The sequence below is a fragment of the Lactuca serriola genome, chromosome 1, assembly GCF_051521515.1.
Source record: "Lactuca serriola cultivar US96UC23 chromosome 1, Lser_US96UC23_V15, whole genome shotgun sequence".
Taxonomy (NCBI): domain Eukaryota; kingdom Viridiplantae; phylum Streptophyta; class Magnoliopsida; order Asterales; family Asteraceae; genus Lactuca; species Lactuca serriola.
In genome coordinates, this window is record NC_136408.1 from 56,368,038 (window position 1) to 56,388,574 (window position 20,537).

At 33.0% G+C, this 20,537-nt stretch overlaps 1 protein-coding gene across 1 annotated transcript; it reads left to right on the forward strand.

Annotated features, from left to right (window-relative positions):
- Nucleotides 1-19,176: 19,176 nt before the first annotated feature.
- Nucleotides 19,177-20,298, forward strand: LOC145089135 (uncharacterized). The gene has a single exon (XM_079027621.1). It carries the CDS (start codon nt 19,251-19,253, stop codon nt 19,848-19,850), a length of 600 nt encoding a protein of 199 aa, XP_078883747.1. The 5' UTR covers nt 19,177-19,250; the 3' UTR covers nt 19,851-20,298.
- Nucleotides 20,299-20,537: the final 239 nt, after the last annotated feature.

Here is a 20,537-nt window from a genome sequence, read left to right on the forward strand (position 1 = left end):
AATGCCAAAATCCGAGTTATAACGAAGAAGTTATGACCTGTCGAAGTTTTGCGACAGAACCGACAACGCTGAATAATGTAAAAAGTGAAATTTACGTTAGAGCGATATTTAGCCTTAGGGATCTAAACAAATGTCGTAGAATACGTTAAACCGAGAGCGTGCATAAAGAGAACGCTCAAATCTGCCTTCGTATGAGGAAGTTATGATTTTCTGAAGTTTCGACTTAGCAGTATGCAGCCCGAATACTCGATTCGAGATCAAGTGATTGTTGGTCTATACAATCTAAACGAGAATCGAAGATCTCGTTGATAGTAGTGCATTGGTGAAAAGACAGACGAAAACGGACGTCGGATGAAGAAGTTATGAATTTATAACGGAGTTTTCATGTCCCGGCCTACTAAAAATAAATAATAAAAACAAATCAAAATTAGCTGACGGAGTCTAAACGAAAGTTGTAGAGCGTAGTCTCACCTACGTGTGGATATAAAGAACGTCGAAAACGGAGTTCGTATGAAGAATATATGAATTTTCGAAGTTTATTAAATAATTAAAATTAAAATTTAATTATTAAATCTGACATTATCCGAAGTGGAGTCACCGGACTTATCCGGGTTACGCCCAGCGTAAGGATGTACGCCCAACGTACAGCGAAGCATGACGCGCCTCACACTCAAATTCTTCGGATACGTAAGCAGTGACGATTTCGAAGGCGTACGCCCCGCGTAAAGCAGTACGCTCAACGTACTGCGAGGCCTCAACCTCCTATAAAAGGGCATGCGAGGGCAGCCTAATTCTTTTGCCAAATTCTTACTTTCTCTCTAGCTTTTTCCTCGATTTGCGTGCGATTTATACCCCGAATCTCGGGTATTATTCCCGAGCCCCGAATCAAGTTCCGAAGCCCCGAAGATCCCGAGAAGTGAGATTCTTGAGCCGAAGCTCTGCCCGCGAGAAGCCCGGTTTTTGTGAAGATCTTCCAAATCTGCCGAAGAATACTGCTTCTACAAGTCGTAGTGCTGTCCGGTCATCTTCTGATCAAGTGAGTGTGTAGTTACTTTCTTTTAACGCATAACTATGAAGTATTTTATACGAAATACGTGTTATGTGTATATTTTGTTGTTATATGTGTGAATGTATATTCACTTTCTTCTATCTCATAGATCCGATTTATTCTCTATGAAATACGTGTTATGTGGATATGCCTCATCTGTTATGTGGAATATGTATTGAATGAGAATGTTATACAGGTTTTAAACTATGTATAAAAATATATATTTTTATCTACTAATATGTTGGGTAGAACATGGGTAGATAGTTGATGTGTGTTAAACAGATGAGAGGCCTCGATGTTGTCGTTGTTGATCTAGTTATTCAGCGGAGTATGGATAACGACCACAAACTCTTTCTAGACAGTCATGTGGAACGCTTGCAGGTTCATAACCTGTAGGTGTTGTGAACGATGTGTTCATCGGTGTACTCTATCCCCCTCATGGTTGCCTTTAGGATATCTATTGTTGAGGAAACCCCTTAGCAGTAATGCCCGTCCCGATGAAAATCGTATATTAGGTCCCTTGAGATAGATGCTGTTTTAGGGACATAAAGTGAGGATAACGGGAATGGGTAATCGGGTTATTGTTGGTTGGTGAAATTAAATATAATTATTTATTGTGGGTTGAAAACCCTATATGCTCACCAGGCTCCCAAGCCTGACCCACTCAGTTTTATTTGTATTACAGGAAGTGGCACAAGGGAATAAGATGGATGAATCATCGAGTTGTTTTGTTTACAAGTCTGTATATGTATATATTTGTTTAATGACTTGTAATGTTATCGTTTATGCTTTATGGTCTGTATCGGAACATGACATCCCGAGTTTTGATTATATAGTGAAAATGCATCTCTTGATGAAATGCTTTGATAAATATTATTTTATCATATTTTGTTTTGGGAACAAATTCCGCAACTCTTTTAAATCAAAAAGATTTACTCTGAAATTATTTTAAAAAGCATAAATGAAATCGGTCTTTTCTGGCCATGATTTTGGGTATGTCACAGTTGGTATCAGAGCATTAGTTTAAGCGAACTAGGAATTTGTAGGATTTCTAGACTTAAACTTAGAATGCTAAGTGGAGATTGTGAGATGTGTGTCTGTTATAATATAGACACGAGCAGTAGTTTATTTTAGGAAAGTTGCCTAAAATGTTTTTATGTGTTAAATGTTATATGTTGCCATATATGATAATATTTGTTCGGATCTATGGTCTGTTGCCAACCGGATCTGGATACCTTATGTGTGTAGGATTCTTAGCTTACGACGACGGTATTAGAACTAGTATGTAAACGTTTCGGAGTGATAATGATGATTTGAATATCTATCATGGATGAGGATCTAATTTAACCTTATTCGGTGTGTAGATCAAAAATGGTAAGAACCAGAAGTGGCGTTGGAAACGCGGATGAAACCAGGAATCAACCACCAGTGATTGAGCAAGCACCTGTTGTAGCAGCAGCACCAGAACCAATAACGATCGCTGGGGTGCAAGCCATGATTCGGGCTATGTTAGCTGAACAAAGGGATGAGATGCGACAGATGTTGCATGATAATAGGGACGAACATATCATACCTATTGAGGAACCCAAATTGATTCCCGAGCAATCGGAGGAAGAGAACCATAGTCGCATGGTGAGTGAAGTTGGGACTCAAGGAGAACGAAGGAACGATCCCGAAAGGAGAAACAACAAGGATGGGCGAATGTACAAGAACTTCTTGGGCGCCAAGCCGCCAAGTCTTTCTGGAAGCCCGAAGCCTGTTGAGATTATGGATTGAATCTCCGAAATGGAGATGGTATTTGAAAGTTGCGACTGTAACAACAAACAGAAGAATGTCTTTGCAGTTAGACAACTGAAGGCTAGAGTCTTGAGTTGGTGGAAGTTGATGGCAGATACTATGCCACGAGGAGAAGCCCTGAAAATGTCATAGGAGGAGTTCTTGGAACAATTAAGGGTGCAGTATTGTTCAGAGATAAATCTGATTGATCTGAACAATGAGTTCCAAAACTTGAAGAAGGGGAGGATGAGGATAGATGACTATGCTACTGCATTCACTGAGAAAATGAAGTTATTTTCGTACCTAGTGCCAACAGAACTCTCCAAGATTGAGAGGTTCGTTAATGGATTGCCTGCCGACTTTGGCCCGACAGTCAAGATGGCAAACACTCTCAAAACAGTTGTTCGAGCAGCTAAGAATGTGGAGGCCCAGCAGAAGCAAAATGGTCTGGAAAGGATAGAGGTTGGTGAAAAGAGGAAATTCGATGGACCTTTAGGGTCCAACAAGAAAAACAAGTTCTCAAAGTCTAGGTCGAGAGGAGGAGGAGGTGAAGCGAAATGGTGCGAAAAATGTAAGAAGAAGCATCATGGAAAATGTGAGGTAGTGGCCAGATGTTTTAAATGTGGAAAGCCAGGGCACTATGCCAATGAATGCACCCTCACTAAGAAGTTTTGTTATGGTTGTGGTGAGGAGGGACACCTGTCGAAGGACTGCTCGAAGAAGAAGGAGGCAGCTAGACCCAACATTTCGGCAAAACCGAAGGCGAGAGCATTCCAGATGACACTGGAAGCTGCTAAAGATGAAGATGATGTCGCTTCAGGTACCTTTCTTGTAAACACATTGCCTGCCCAAATTTTATTTGATTCTGGAGCCAACTACTCCTTTATTTCGCATGAATTTGGTAGGAAACTAGCTTTGCCAGTTGATAGACTAGATAATGCCTTATTAGTCGAGGTTGCTAGTGGCAAGTTTGTACCTGTTAGCCATCGTATGAAAAACATCTTAATTGACTTAAATGGGAATAATTTCCACGAGGAATTATTGCCTATAGAACTTAATGGTTTTGACATCGTGTTGGGAATGGATTGGCTTAGTGCCAATGACGTCGAGATATTGTGCAAGAAGAAGATTGTAAAGGTAAACCCGCCAGGGAAAGAGTCGTTTACAGTGTATGGAGATAAACGCAGAGTAAATTCCGGAATCATTTCATTAATGAAAGCCAGAAAGTGTTTGGCCAAAGGATGTACATCGTATCTGGCATTTGTGATAGATACTAAGAAGGAGAAAAAGGCGATGCAGAGCGTTCCTGTCGTATGTGAGTATCCGGGAGTATTTCCCAAAGATCTTCCCGGATTACCGCCTGGTAGACAAGTGGAGTTTAGAATAGACTTGTTACCAGGGACAACGCCAATAGCAAAAGCACCTTACCGATTAGCACCGATGGAGATGAAGGAGCTAATGATGCAACTTTAGAAGTTATTGGACAAAGGTTTCATTAGACCTAGTTCATCGACCTGGGGAGCTCCGGTGTTATTCGTAAAGAAGAAAGACGGGAGCATGAGGATATGCATTGATTACAGAGAGCTGAATATAGCAACAATAAAGAATAGATATCCATTGCCGAGGATTGATGACCTGTTCGATCAACTTCAAGGTTCGAGCTATTTCTCGAAGATCGATCTTAGGTCAGGATATCATCAGCTAAAAGTAAGAGAGCAAGATATCGAGAAGACTGCATTTAGAACTATATATGGACACTACGAGTTCTTAGTTATGTCGTTTGGACTAACCAATGCTCTATCAGCATTCATGGATTTAATGAATCGGGTTTGTAATCCATTCCTTGATAAATTTGTGATAGTGCTCATAGATGACATTCTAATTTACTCGAACATCCAAGAGGAGCATGGTAGACACTTGCGAGAAGTGTTAGAAGTTTTGAAGAAGGAGAAGCTGTATGCAAAGTTCTCCAAATGTGATTTTTGTATTCGAGAAGTCCAATTTTTGGGTCACGTGGTCAACCAAGAAGGGATAATGGTTGATCCAGCGAAGATCGAAGCTGTGATGAAGTGGGAACAACCGAAAAGTCCCACAGAGATCCAAAGCTTTTTAGGATTAGCCGGATATTACCGAAGGTTTATCCAAGGCTTTTCTTCGATCACTAGTCCATTGACAACTTTGACCCACAAAGGAGCTACATATGCTTAGAGTGATAAGCATAAAGAAGCATTCGAGAAGCTAAAGAAGAAACTATGTGAGGCACCGATACTTTCTCTACCCGATGGAGTTCAAGACTTCGCTGTTTATAGCGATGCGTCTGGGGTTGGATTGGGTTCTGTTTTGACCCAAATAGATAAGGTGATCGCATATGCGTCTCGATAATTGAAAGAGCATGAAAAGAACTACCCGACTCATGATTTGGAGTTGGCAGCGGTAGTTTTCGCTCTGAAGATAGGGAGGCATTACCTCTATGGCACGAAGTGCAAACTTTTCACTGATCATAAGAGTCTCCAATATCTCTTTAATCAGAAAGAATTGAATATGAGGTAACGACACTGGCTAGATTTACTTAAGGACTACGACTGTGAGATACTTTACCACCTCGGTAAAGCAAATGTTGTTGCTGATGCTTTCAGTCGGAAGGTCAATCTTGAAAGGAAAAGGCCAAGAGCGTTGAGAATAGAAGTTGTCTCGACAATTGTGGAGAGTATAAAGAAAGCTCAAGAGGAAGCTTCTGAGAAGAATGACCGAAAGGAGGAACGTTTGGGCAAAAAGTTGGTTTTCGGTATAAACAGTTATGGACTGAAGGTGTTCCAAGATCGGATTTGGATACCTAAGACAGGAGGAGTCAGATTTCTTCTGATGGAAGAAGCTCACAATACCATGTACTCGATTCATCCTGGTAGCACTAAAATGTATAGGGACCTAAAACCCTATTACTGGTGGCCGACGATGAAGCTTGATGTTGCAAAGTATGTGGCCGAGTGTGTGACTTGTGCGAGAGTCAAGACACAACATCAGAATATGGGAGTTTAGAACCTTTACATGTGCCTATGGGTAAATGGGAAGACATCGCTATGGATTTTGTCACTAAAATACCCAGAACAAAGAATAGTCACGACATGATTTGGGTGGTCGTTGATCGATTCACTAAGGGTGCGCATTTCATAGCAGCCAAGGAGAAATGGTCTATGGATAAGCTTGCGAATTCTTATGTGAGGGAAATTATGAGGCTTCACAGTGTTTCGTTAACGATTGTGTCAGATCGTGACAGCCGTTTCACCTCGCGATTTTGGAAAAGTCTACAAGAGGAATTGGGTACCAAGTTGTGTTTAAGTACAGCTTACCATCCACGGACTGATGGTCAAAGCGAACGGACGATACAAATACTTGAAGATATGCTTAGAGCATGTACCCTGGAATTCCAAGGTAAGTGGGATGAACATTTACCTTTGGTAGAATTTTCCTACAATAATAGTTTCCACTCGAGCATTAAGATGGCACCTTATCAAGCTTTGTATGGACAAAAGTGTCGTACGCCGTCTTGTTGGCTTGAGGTTGGGGAAAAGCAATTTATGGGACCGGAGATAGTCCATCAAACTGCTGAAAAGTTGAAAATAATTAGGGAAAGAATGTTACCAGCTCAGGATCGTCAAAAGAGCTATGCTGACAACAAGCGAAGACCGATGACTTTTGAAGTTGGAGATTCGGTTTTGCTTAAAGTCTCGCCGTGGAAGGGACTTATAAGATTTGGTAAAAGGGGAAAATTAATTCCAAGGTTTATTGGACTGTTTAAAGTTCTTCAGAGGATTGGGAACCAAGCTTACAAGCTCGAACTACTAAGAAGAACTGAATGGAATTAATAACACTTTCCATGTGTGTTATTTGAGGAATTTCACGGGAGAAGTTCCCGACATGATTCCACTTTCGGAGTTGAGAATCGATGAGAACAAAAGGTTGATTGAAGAACCAGAGGCAATCGTTGACTGAAAGACTAATAAGTTACGACACAAGATGGTGAAGTTAGTGCTTGTCCTATGCAAACACACGAATGGGCCAAATCTCACCTGGGAGACGGAGAGTGACATGATGGGTCGTTATCCGCATTTGTTTGTTGATGTGTGATTCAGGGGACGGAATCATTGTAAGGTGGAGAGAATCGTAGTGCCTGAGTTTCTGGGCTTGTCATTAATGTTGATATAGTAGTCTAGGTTAACCTTTGTAGCCCGTTTTGAGATAATAGAAGTGTATTATGTGTTTTGTGCTTAATTGTGTGTCTTAATGTAATTAAGAATAACAATAAGCGTCAAAATAAAATGTTAGATAAAGCTGATATCTATGTATAATTTTGTAGTAGTTGAAACGAGGTTTCCGAATATATAAAGAATGCCAAAATCCGAGTTATAACGAAGAAGTTTTGACCTGTCGAAGTTTCGCGACAGAACCGGCAACGCTGAATGACGTAAAAAGTGAAATTTACGTTAGAGCGATATTTAGCCTTAGGGATCTAAATGAATGTCGTAGAGTTCATTAAACCGAGAGTGTGCATAAAGAGAACGCCCAAATCTGACTTCGTATGAGGAAGTTATGATTTTCTGAAGTTTCGACTAACAGTATGCAGCCCGAATACTCGATTCGAGATCAAGTGATTGTTGGTCTAAACAATCTAAACGAGAATCGAAGATCTCGTTGATAGTAGTGCATTGGTGAAAAGACAGACGAAAACGAACGTCGGATAAAGAAGTTATGAATTTATAACGGAGTTTTCATGTCCCGGCCTACTAAAAATAAATAATAAAAACAAATCAAAATTAGCCGACGGAGTCTAAACGAAAATTATAGAGCGTAGTCTCACCTACCCGTGGATATAAAGAACGTCGAAAATGGAGTTTGTATGAAAAATATATGAATTTTCGAAGTTTATTAAATAAATAAAATTTAAATTTAATTATTAAATCCGACATTATCCGAAGTGGAGTCACCGGACTTATCCGGGTTACGCCCAACGTAGGGCTGTACGCCCAGCGTACAGCGAAGCATGACGCGCCTCACACTCAAATTCGTCGGATACGTAAGCAGTGACGATTTCGGAGGCGTACGCCCCGCGTAAAGCAGTACGCCCAGCGTACTGCAAGGCCTCAGCCTCCTATAAAATGGCATGCGAGGGCAGCCTAATTCTTTTGCCAAATTCTTACTTTCTCTCTAGCTTTTGCCTCGATTTGCGTGCGAATTATACCCCGAAGCCCTCGTATTATTCCCGATCCCTGAATCAAGTTCCGAAGCCCCGAAGATCCCGAGAAGAGAGATTCCCGAGCCGAAGCTCTGCCCGCGAGAAGCCCGGTTTTTGTGAAGATCTTCCAGATCTGCCAAAGAATACTGCATCTACAAGTCGTAGTGCTGTCCGGTCATCTTCTGATCAAGTGAGTGTGTTGTTACTCTCTTCTAACACATAACTATGAAGTATTTTATACGAAATACGTGTTATGTGTATATTTTGTTGTTATATGTGTGAATGTATATTCACTTTCTTCTATCTCATAGATCCGATTTATTCTCTATGAAATACGTGTTATGTGGATGTGCCTCATCTGTTATGTGGAATATGTATTGAATGAGAATGCTATACAGGTTTTAAACTATGTATAAAAATATATATTTTTATCTACTAATATGTTGGGTAGAACATGGGTAGATAGTTGATGTGTGTTAAACAGATGAGAGGCCTCGATGTTGTCGTTGTTGATCTAGTTATTCAGCGGAGTATGGATAACGACCACATACTCTTTCTAGACAGTCATGTGGAACGCTTGCAGGTTCATAACCTGTAGGTGTTGTGAACGATGTGTTCATCGGTGTACTCTATCCCCCTCATGGTTGCCTTTAGGATATCTATTGTTAAGGAAACCCCTTAGCAGTAATGTCCGTCGCGGTGAAAATCCTAGATTAGGTCCCTTGAGATAGATGTTGTTTTAGGGACATAAAGTAAGGATAACGGGAATGGGTAATCGGGTTATTGTTGGTTGGTGAAATTAAATATAATTATTTATTGTGGGTTGAAAACCCTATATGCTCACCAGGCTCCCAAGCCTGACCCACTCAGTTTTATTTGTATTACACGAAGTGGCGCAAGGGCATAAGATGGATGAATCATCGAGTTGTTTTGTTTACAAGCCTGTATATGTATATATTTGTTGAATGACTTGTAATGTTATCGTTTATGCTTTATGGTCTGTATCGGAACATGATATCCCGAGTTTTGATTATATAATGAAAATGCATCTCTTCATGAAATGCTTTGATAAATATTATTTTATCATATTTAGTTTTGGGAACAAATTCCGCAACTCTTTTAAATCAAAAGGATTTACTCTAAAATTATTTTAAATAACATAAATGAAATCAGTCTTTTCTGGCCGTGATTTTGGGGATGTCACAGTTGGTATCAGAGCATTAGTTTAAGCGAACTAGGAATTTGTAGGATTTCTAGACTTAAACTTAGAATGCTAAGTGGAGATTGTGAGATGTGTGTCTGTTATAATATAGACACGAGCAGTAGTTTATTTTAGGAAAGTTGCCTAAAATGTTTTTATGTGTTAAATGTTATATGTTGTCATATATGATAATATTTGTTCGGATCTATGGTCTGTTGCCAACCGGATCTGGATACCTTATGTGTGTAGGATTCTAAGCGTATGACGACGGTATTAGAACTAGCATGTAAACATTTCGGAGTGATAAGGATGATTTGAATAACTAGCATGTAAACGTCATTAATAATGAACCAATGAGCCAATCTTTAACGTCGAAATTTAAAGGGATTAACGCCTAAGAGAATGGATGTACTGTTGTACATTGGACACAGATATACCGAATAATATCAAAAAACCATCTTTTTACCAAAAAACCCACCTATTTTTTGCGTTTAAAATTTTTTTAAGGCGCGTTTTTTATCCTAAAAAACAGAATATACCGTTGTTCATGATTTTCCATCCTCTTTCCATTAAGACTCATGTTCATAAATAAAAAACAAACTTTTTTTTTCGAAAAAAACTGAATTTTTTTGTTGTTATTTTTAATATTTAAGTTATTTAAAAAAACAATTTTACCAAATTTTACTTTTGTCCTCTATTAATAAACATCGACAACAATTAAAAAAATATAAAAAAAACACAGTTAGTTCACATTCATATTGTGAATCCAAACTGTAAATATTTCTATTTTAACATTCACAATTAATGTGAATCTGACTTACTATTATCAGATTCATATGGGCAGATTCACATGTGAATCTGGGCGTGAATTTGTACTAAAAATTCATTTTTTTTTATTTCTTTATAAAGTAATATGAATATATGTTTAAAGAGTACTAAAAAAATATGAATTTTATTATATATATTAAATTTTTTTCGATAAAAAATAGCTCTTAACTTTTCAAAAAATCAAAAAAAGGAAGTGAGTTTTTTTGAAAAAAAAATCATTTTTTATATATCAGTATGAATTTCTATGGAAAGAAGATAAAAAAATCATGAATATTTGGTATATTCGGTTTCTTGTTTCGATAAAAAAACATTGCAAAATTTTTTTAACAAAAAAATAAGTAGGTTTTGTTAAAATTCGGTGTATCTGCGTCAATAGTAAAAGTATACAATTCTTTCTTTTGTCGTTGATTGCTTTAAATTCTTATGCTTTAGATTGGTTCATTGGTTGATAATGGTTTTCTCCCTCTCTCTCTCTCTCTCTCTATATATATATATATATATATATATATATATATATATATATATATATATATATATATATATATATATATATATATATATATAGAGAGAGAGAGAGAGAGAGAGAGAGAGGTAATTCAATTGAAATAAAAGATTGAAAATGTAGGAATCAATCTCATACTTATTCAGTATATGTAAATAACATATTTATCAGATATTTGTTACAATTCATTTATTATTTATATTTGAATAAGTAATTCGAATTTTCAAAACACATTGTTTTTTATTAACATACTATTTCTTAATATATGAATAATAATTCAACTGTAAAAAAAAATCTGATGAATGTTTTATTTATATATAAAAATAACATACAACAAGAGCTAATGCATGCTTTATTTATATATGAGTATAACATATGACAAAAGTTGATGTAAAAAATATTTTAGGGAAGCATACTTTATTACGTGTTAGATTCATATACAAATAATATTTAAACTATAAAAAAGTTAAGCATATGTTCTATTAATAAATGAATAATGAATGTAGTATAATAACAATTTGATGCACTTTTATTCATTTATTAATAATGAGAGTTGGACTATAAAAAAATAAAATTTTTATTTTATCTTAAAATTCTATAAATATGAATGTCTATTTATTTATAGAGAATGAAAAATTATGAATTTTGATATATTTAAAATCGTTTTTTGATAAAAATATTCCCTTAATTTTTTTATATATGTATTAAAGTAAATTCTTTATATATGTATTAAAGTAATAATTAACATAGTTTAAAAATGTAAAATGTAAAAGACACTAGTTCATGTGTTCCTAACATTTATTGTATGTTTGTAAGCACTAATCTGAACCAACGGATGGAATAAAATCAATGGTCACGATCTGAGAGTTTATGATATTACAGTAGGGTAACATATACCATATAATAATCTAAATTTCAGCATAACTATATTGTAGTCAATTAGCCTTTATTAAAAAAAGAAATTTTTATATTTTAAAGGATAATTAGTTCCCTTGTTTTTTAAAATTTAAAACTTAAAATTAATTAAATTTATTCTTATTATAACTTTTAGTAATAACTCATTTTATTCTGTCATATAAATTAGTAAAGAAAATTTTGATTTTATTCATGCAAAATACGGTTACATTCAACATATATTTTTTAAAAAAATTAACGTACTTAAAGATTATACAACATATTATCAATAATAACGTTTTCTAAAAAATACGGATTTTATTCATTAATAATCACTAGTTACATTAATGCATGGGGAATAAGATTATAAACAATTATTACATTCATTATGAAAAAAAAATCTAACCTATAATTGTTTAAGAATTACATTTTATCTTAAAGATTAAAACTAAAAATGGTTTCAAAAAAGCATCAAAATCTAATAAAAAACACTAATCCGTTCTGAAAAAATATTAAAAACACATGATACATTGTGACAAAATACATTTTGGTAAAATACACGATCGTTCTCCATGTTTTCTTCCCTTTCCTCATCAATGACAACCTCTTTAAAACATAAATCTATAAAGAAAACATATTCAACTTTCACATTTTAAAAAAATCAGCTCATTCTAAGAGAATAAAAACTATAAATTCTAACAAAATGTAGTTGAAACTACAAAATCTGATAGATTGTCATAGAGAATAAAAACTATAAATTCTGACAGCATGTTGTAGATATTAAATAATTATAATTTATTTTAATAGAATGTAATCCTAAAATTTTAAAGAGAATAACCACCATAAAGTCCAATAACATTATGTGAGAATGTTTTTATATGACAAATAATAAAACAAACTTTCGTAATTCTTATAGAATGCGTACCACATGGTCAGATTCTAACCGCCTATAAAATACAATCAACAAGATAACGCACTATAAAATAACATCAGTTATCAAAACATTAAAGAAGACACACAAAAAAAACCCTGAATATTAGCATTAGTTATCAAAAGAGAAAAAAAGAACAAGGCATGTTTTATTATCATCCCAACCTGAATAGTTTAACATATCAAAATCATCTCAGATTCTAACAAAATCTTCCCAAATAGTTCAACATATCAAAATTATCTCATTTAAATAAAAACCTCCTCTTTTTGACATTATATCAAACACTTGGAAGACATGTTTTATTATCATTCAATTAAAGTATCAAACCAAGAAAACATCTTTCTCTTTTCCAATGAAATTAGACCAATCATATACTTATAATCAAAATTTAAGTGCTTAACAGAAATCACTAGTACACAGGTCATTTAATAGGGCGAGTGGTTTATATTTTTTGATGCGATCCCTTCTAAAAACCGTCTTATTAAGTATCTACAACATAAAAAAATAAAAGAATCACACTATTAAGTAGCTTTGTTAGTGCAGTTTCCCAAAATCGCACCATTAAAGCATTTTCTAATGCAATTTCCCGAAACTGCACCAAAAAATCATGTGGAAACCGTCCCAAAAAACAAATACGAGCGCACCAAAAATAATTTGCACTAAAAGACAATGAACCGCACCAAAAAACATTTCGCACTATTTTTTTTTTTGAACCGCACCATTAATCTTTTCTCTAAAAATTTCATTCGAATTTTTCATTTCGCGCTAGGTCCCTCCAAATTTCTTTCAAAATTTTCATTCACTCATCCCTCTTTTATGTAACATTGGAGATGTAACCTCTTCTCGTAATTATAGATTTGTCGATTCCATGCTTGAAAACGAATGTGAGATATGTTCATTATTTATCTTTTTTTCATTAATGACATTTGTGACTCCATTTTTGTCTTAATAAATTGTAAATGGATGTCCTATTTTAACTTTTTAACGATGTTTTCTTGTTCTAAATCTCTGCAGATGCCTCTTCTTCCGTAATATATCTCCAAAAAGGGATCCAAAGATTTATGATGTTTCCTTTAGTGACTTTCAATCAATAGGTATGGAGCTAGTTTTTACAGAGTGAGTTTTAAGATGGTGAAAAGGAAATTGAAAACAACATCAATGAAATGTGATTTCCCAAGAACATATTTTTAATTGGTAGAGAAAAAGAAATTACAGAGATTGAAACAATCATTTTTGGAGAGAAAGAAATAACGATTAAACCTTTGATTGAAAAACACTCACCGAACATACCTAAATACAAGAAAATGAAGCTTCATAAGTAGCGTGGTATGCATCAATGGCGAATGTGTTAATTGGTGCGATTTTAGCTAGCTATTTTTTGAGGCAGTTTTGGTTATTTTATAGAGCGATTTTGGCTTTTTTTAGGCGGTTTTGACTACTTTTTGTTGTAATTTTGGCTATCTTTTGAGGTGGTTTTGGTTATTTTTTGGTGCGATTTTGGCTATTTTGGTGCGGTTTTGGCTATTTTAGTGCGGTTTTGGCTATTTTTTGTGCGGTTTTGAAACCGCACTATTAAGCAATGATATTTTTTGATACGATATTGGTACGGTTCAATACCCATAACAATTAATCATTTTAACCACATCAACAATTCTGGACCAATAAATTAAAATACTGCACCTTTGTAAAATTATGACAAAATGAAAACTTCTCCAATGAACTAATAAAAGGAACCCACACGAAGATTCAATCTTAACTATTGAGTGTCAACTGCTAGGATGACATAATAAAATTTAAGATTCAAAATAGCATCCCTAACGGAACTGCAAAAGCATAAAAATTTATTAGAGAAATACAATAGAATTTATGAGTTTAAATACATAATTAATTCTTGAATTATATATATATATATATATATATATATATATATATATATATATATATATATATATATATATATATAGAGAGAGAGAGAGAGAGAGAGTTAGGTTCATGTGAGACGGCCTAATTTTGTGAGACTGTGAGACGTATTTTTTTTATTTTTTTTAGTTAATTCATGTTCTGAAAATAATAATTAAAAAAAGAATTTTTGGATTTTTCCATTTATTTTGCATTTTAAAATTATTTTTTAGAATATGTACAGTGTAATATTCTATTAGAATAGTTCACGTATTTTTCAAAAAAAAATGGAATTTTTTTATTTTTTTAGTTAATTCAGGTTCCGAAAATAATATTTAAAAAAAGAATTTTTAAATTTTTCCATTTATTTTGCATTTTAAAAATATTTTTTAGAATATGTTAGTGTAATATTCTATTAGAATATTTCACGTATTTTTCAAAAAAAAGGATTTTTTTTTAATTTTTTTTAGTTAATTCAATTTCCAAAAATAATATTTAAAAAAAGAATTTTTGGATTGTTCCATTTATTTTGCATTTTAAAATTATTTTTAGATTTATTCTCACGGTCTCACAAAATTAGAATGTTCTCAAATGAACATGAACATATATATATATATATATATATATATATATATATATATATATATATATATATATATATATATATATATATATATATATATATATATACATTTCACACTATCCTATATGTAACTAGGCGAACGCCCGCACGTTGCGCAGAAACATCTATATAACTGAAATCTTTACATGTTTTTTTTAAATATAACAATAATGTTATTGTTAAATTTGATATAATAATTCGTATACTAAGGAGATAAAATATATTGATTATTTTGAAGAGTAAATTACACGAATGGTCCCTATGGTTTGGGGTGATTTGCGTGCTTAGTCCCTAACTTATTTTTTAACTCGGAAGGTCCCTACTATTTGTTTTTGTTATGCGCTTTGTCCTTACTGTTTATTTTTGTTACGCGTTTGGTCTCTGTCTTACCTTAAAAGACTATTATTTAAATAAGGAAAAATTATAGGGTATGTAAGGTAAGGTGAATAGGTGGGGTTGGGGGTGTGTTTATTTAAATAAATTAGAAAATCAAGAGAAAAACATAGTCTTTTTAGGTAAGACAGGGACCAAGTGCGTAACAAAAACAAATAGTAGGGACATTAATTCCGAGTTAAAAAAATAAGTCAGAGACCAAACACGCAAATTACTCTAAACCATAGGGACCATTCATGTAATTTACTCTATTTTGAATTATATGATTGACCTCTACTCGCGGGTTACTCATGATTAAAATAAAATGTAATATATAGTAATGTTATTTATAGTTGTAATTATTATTAATTAGTTTTTTTAAATTTATTTTGTTTAACGTTTTAATTTCTATCATTGTAATTATTTAAAATATCAAACATTTTTTTTATTTTAAAGGTAACAACATAATCATTTATATAGAGTTATTTTTAACAATTGTTATTATAATTTATTTTAAGCTAATTATTTCAAATCTTTTAACGATTATAAAAATATCTTTAGGAAATACTTTAGTTAAATTGATATTACAATTTTGTTTTTGCATTTAGCACTATAATTTATCATTTTTAACTATTCACAAAATATTATTTGGGTTTTTTAAGTAGACCTGAAATTTATATTGAAGTTGCCCTTCTAATGTTATATTTAAATTAACAATTTAAGTATTTTGTCCAAATTGTTCAAAAGTTGTAGCTTTAAAATGATAATGGTTTACATACAACAACATATTAGACCTAATAAATTAAATATAATATGTTAAAAGTTAAAAACATAACTTTATAAGTAGAAGAAAATATATTCTTTTAATATTGAAATATAGTTTATATATGATTACACTTTAGGTTTTATATTTATTTAACCTTATTAACTAACTTATAACCATTATTAAAAAGAAATTGAAAAGTCATGGGAGTTTCAAATGAATGTGGTGAAAGGAAAAAATAAATGGGAGTTTCAAATGAATGTGGTGAAAGGAAAAATGCTAGCTTTATAAGTATACTAGGCGAATGCCCGCGCGTTGCGCAGTGGGATAATTATGTAGTTTAATATGGTTTAATGTATTGTGAATAAGCCATACATAAAACTTGTATGCGATTAAATAACATGTATATTTTTTGATTTACAGATTTTTTATTATAATAAATAATGAAATTTTTTACTATTAGTTTAAAATTTTAAATGTAATTTTTATGTACACATTTGTATCTAATGTAATTAGTTGATGATTGATTAGATATGGATTCTCATTTGTGGTCGTTGAACCTCATAAAAATACATATTTAACAACTTTTGTTAGTTTTACTATTAAATAGAAAATGGTGCCGTATTTTAAATAAATAAAAAAAAATCACATTCTCAATCTATTTTAAGATAGTGACATATTTTAAGTTTATATAAAAAATCATATTCTAGAACTAATGAAAAGAAAAAACGGAGCCAAATTTTTTAACCATAATAAAGTTGATTCCAATTAAAAAGTGCTCAATAGAAGATAATATCATTCAATAAACATCATAAGATATTACGTTATATTCAAATTACTGACATCATTTTTGTAAGAGTCATTCAAAATATATGAGACTATAGTGCCTAATACAACAATGTAATAACCAAATGACCCTAACATATTTTAAATGAAATATAATTATAATATATTATCTATGCAACTAAATTTCTGCACAACATGTGGGATTCGTTTACAACATATGGGATTCGTCTACTATTTGGAAGACCACTTTGAGTTATATTGTAGTTTATAACCTTAAATTTGTGATGGGCTGTATTTGACACACATTTGTGTATTTATATCTATATTATATATTTAAAACAAATCTTATATAAACATCCAACCTAAATATTCATCTTCAAGTTTTTTTTCTTCGCCACGTAAACAAACTTTTGTTATAAAGCCAAAAATGGAATAAAAGACACTTAATTGTATGATCATGATATATTGTATTTTGATTGGGGCTTGTACAAAACATGCATGAGCATATATTATTAATTTATCTCTTGTTTTGGGTAATTCGAATAAGATAGCTTCAAATCCAACGTATCAAACGGATTACCCATTACTAAAGTCTAAAACCTAAAAACTCAAACATGTTCTAATACCATACAAATGCATGAGGTTTTAGCAAATTATTATCTCATATGAATTACCATTGATTATGTGTGATTAATTATTAAGAAGGTGAAAAGGTTTGGGGGTTTCAAATATATGAAGTTTTAGCAAATTGTTGTGGGGGGTTTCAAATGCATCACAATCAAGGGAAAATGCAAGCTTTATAAGTATGTAAGATAATGATTCACCCACATAATTCGTTAGACGCACAAAAAGAAGTTCCATTTTTTAGTAAATAATCATAACAGAAAGTTGTCACTCAGAAATGGGCAGTTTTGGACTTAATCCAATACCAGTAGTCACTAAATCTTCGATTGATTGTACTTCAAAATTATAAATAGAAAGATCAACAACTCACGATTGATTTAGCTAAAATTTACCAACCGAGAATAATCAAATGGTGGAGGTGCTCTGCGTCGCCGGATCAACAATGGAAATGCTTTGCTTCGGCAACGTCACCGTTTATCAAAAGAGGGAAAACCAATGAAGAGGATCGTTCCGATTTTTTGGCCGGCGATTGAATGAGGAATTATATGGCCGACATTTTTTAGACGAAGAAATGGAGAAATGATGTCAATGGTTATAAATGAAAAGATTAGGTTAACATATTTATTTTGTTTCCTTAATTGAATGGATTTAATTAAATGATCTCATTAATTGTAAGTGCAAAAAACCGAAAATACATTTTTTGTTTTACTTGATTTTTTAATTATTTGTTAATTTCTGATGGAACATTCAGAAAAACAATAGTTGTTTGAAATATTTAAACCAATCTCTCTCTCTCTCTCTCTCTCTCTCTCTCTCTATATATATATATATATATATATATATATATATATATATATATATATATATATATATATATATATATATATAGTTAGGTTCAAAGGTGAATGAATATTTATTATTGGGATGTGTAAACAATATTATTCTAATGATAATAACAATGATTAAAAAAAATATATTGTTTGATAATGCAAATACGTATATAAATTAAAATTGTAAAATGTAAAATGTGAAAGATATATCTATATTATATTGTGGAAACTAATGATTAATATGTAAAAATATTGTGCTATATTTTTTTCCTACCTTTTTCTATCCATATTAAATGGTCATAAATGAATTAAGATATAATTAATTTTATTAAATACGATACATTTGCATTTGTTATGGGTATTAGATGAATAGAAAAATAATATAGAGAAGTTGGTCTAAAGCCCCTTGTGTAATTTCTGATAAAATAAAATATAGAAGAAGTTGGTCTAAAGCCCCTTTTTTACAAAACAAATAAAAACTGCCCCATTTTGTCAAATCTTTTTTGAAAATAGAAACACCCCATTTTTACATATATCTCCTTGATATTAATTAAAACATAACCTTTTTTTTAATAGCAGGCAAATTAAAGAATCCAATGTTGAAAAAAGGCTAGATTAGTCAAATGCAAGTCGACTAACACCGTATCCACTTAATAATTCCGAACAAGTTGGCTGCCTCCTTATGAGTATACTTCCCTGAAGAAAGGGTCATAATTTTAGAACTGTTGGTTCACACTGGAAACCTAAAAGGTAAGGTACTTTTTTGTCCACATCCTTTTACTTTGAGTGAATGCACACACGTCATCCACATACACTTGGAAAGGACAAGAAAGCAGTAGATAAAATCACACACTATATAGTCCATGAACGTCACAACCACTCTAACCATATCGTAGCTTCTCTTCAAAGCACTCAAAATAGATAATTATCAACACAATCTTGTTATGGCTCCTGACAGAGATACCCTATTCGCTTCCTACAATCATGTTAAAAGTACTCCAAGCAATTTCCAAAAGCCTTCAAGGTTATCAATGGATACCCTACAAAGAACAATATCGGACATATCCTTTGAGCTTAGCAAAGAAGTTGATGCTGTTGCTGATGAGTTGACGCTTCCCCCAATTTCAGAAGTTGAAGATGCGAAGTGTGAGTGTTGTGGGATGTGTGAGGAGTGTACCCCAGAGTACATTGCTCGAGTGCGAGAGAAGTTTTTGGGAAAGTTGATTTGTGGGTTGTGCTCAGAGGCTGTGAAAGAAGAGATGGAGAAATGTGGAGGGAAGATAGAGGAGGCATTGAATGAACACACGAGGGTTTGTGTGAGATTTAACCGGTTTGACAGGACGAATCCAGTGTTGTTCCAAGCTGCGGCTATGAAGGAGATGCTGAAGAAGAGTTCAAGGTTTGATGGAAGTAGAGCCAAATCTCTTAGCCCTAGAGATCATAAGAGAGGTTATGGTAATGCAAACAAGGGTGGCCTTACTAGGAGTTCAAGTTGCATACCTTCCATTACAAAGGAGATGAGTGACAGAAAGTTTGTCAATTGAGCACCCTAATATGTGTCCAGTATTCTAATTGTGATCCTTTTGATATATATAAAGGCCTAACAAAAATCCCTTAAGTCCTCCTTTCTCCTTTCTCCTTTCTCCTTATAGTCTTCATCAAAATACAAACCTTTTTAGCGTTAATGTTTCCGCAAGTGATCTCTACTATTCCTTCTCGTTCCACCTGAAATTTTTATCCTTAGAGCTCTTTCTAGATTTGTGTATATCATGATGTCTTTTACATCTTGAAAACCCATGTTACTGTACATATTGTAAGCTTCCTCCTTAGCTTCAATAACTAAACTCTCCTATTAGGATACATAAAGGTACATATATAGCCTTTCCAGGTAAGACAGAAATCAACCCCTGATGTATGAAGTGAGAACCTATTTATGTCATGTTACCTTCAGTGCCTTTATGTGTTCATGAATGTATATTAATTACTTTCTTATCTCTTGAAGAACTAATACATTTGTATCTTGTCACAAAGATTAAATTAAATTCTGGTTAATGGCTTGTAAGAATAATGAACTTTGTCCTTGTACATATTTAGTCACTAATTTATTATTATTATTTTTTGTGCAATTTACCAGTGAAATTTTATAGTGTTGATATTCTTGAACCCAAAAAATCATTCTTGTTCTTGAAGCTACTCATGACGGGGATGCAGGATGCTAAATCTGGTTTTTA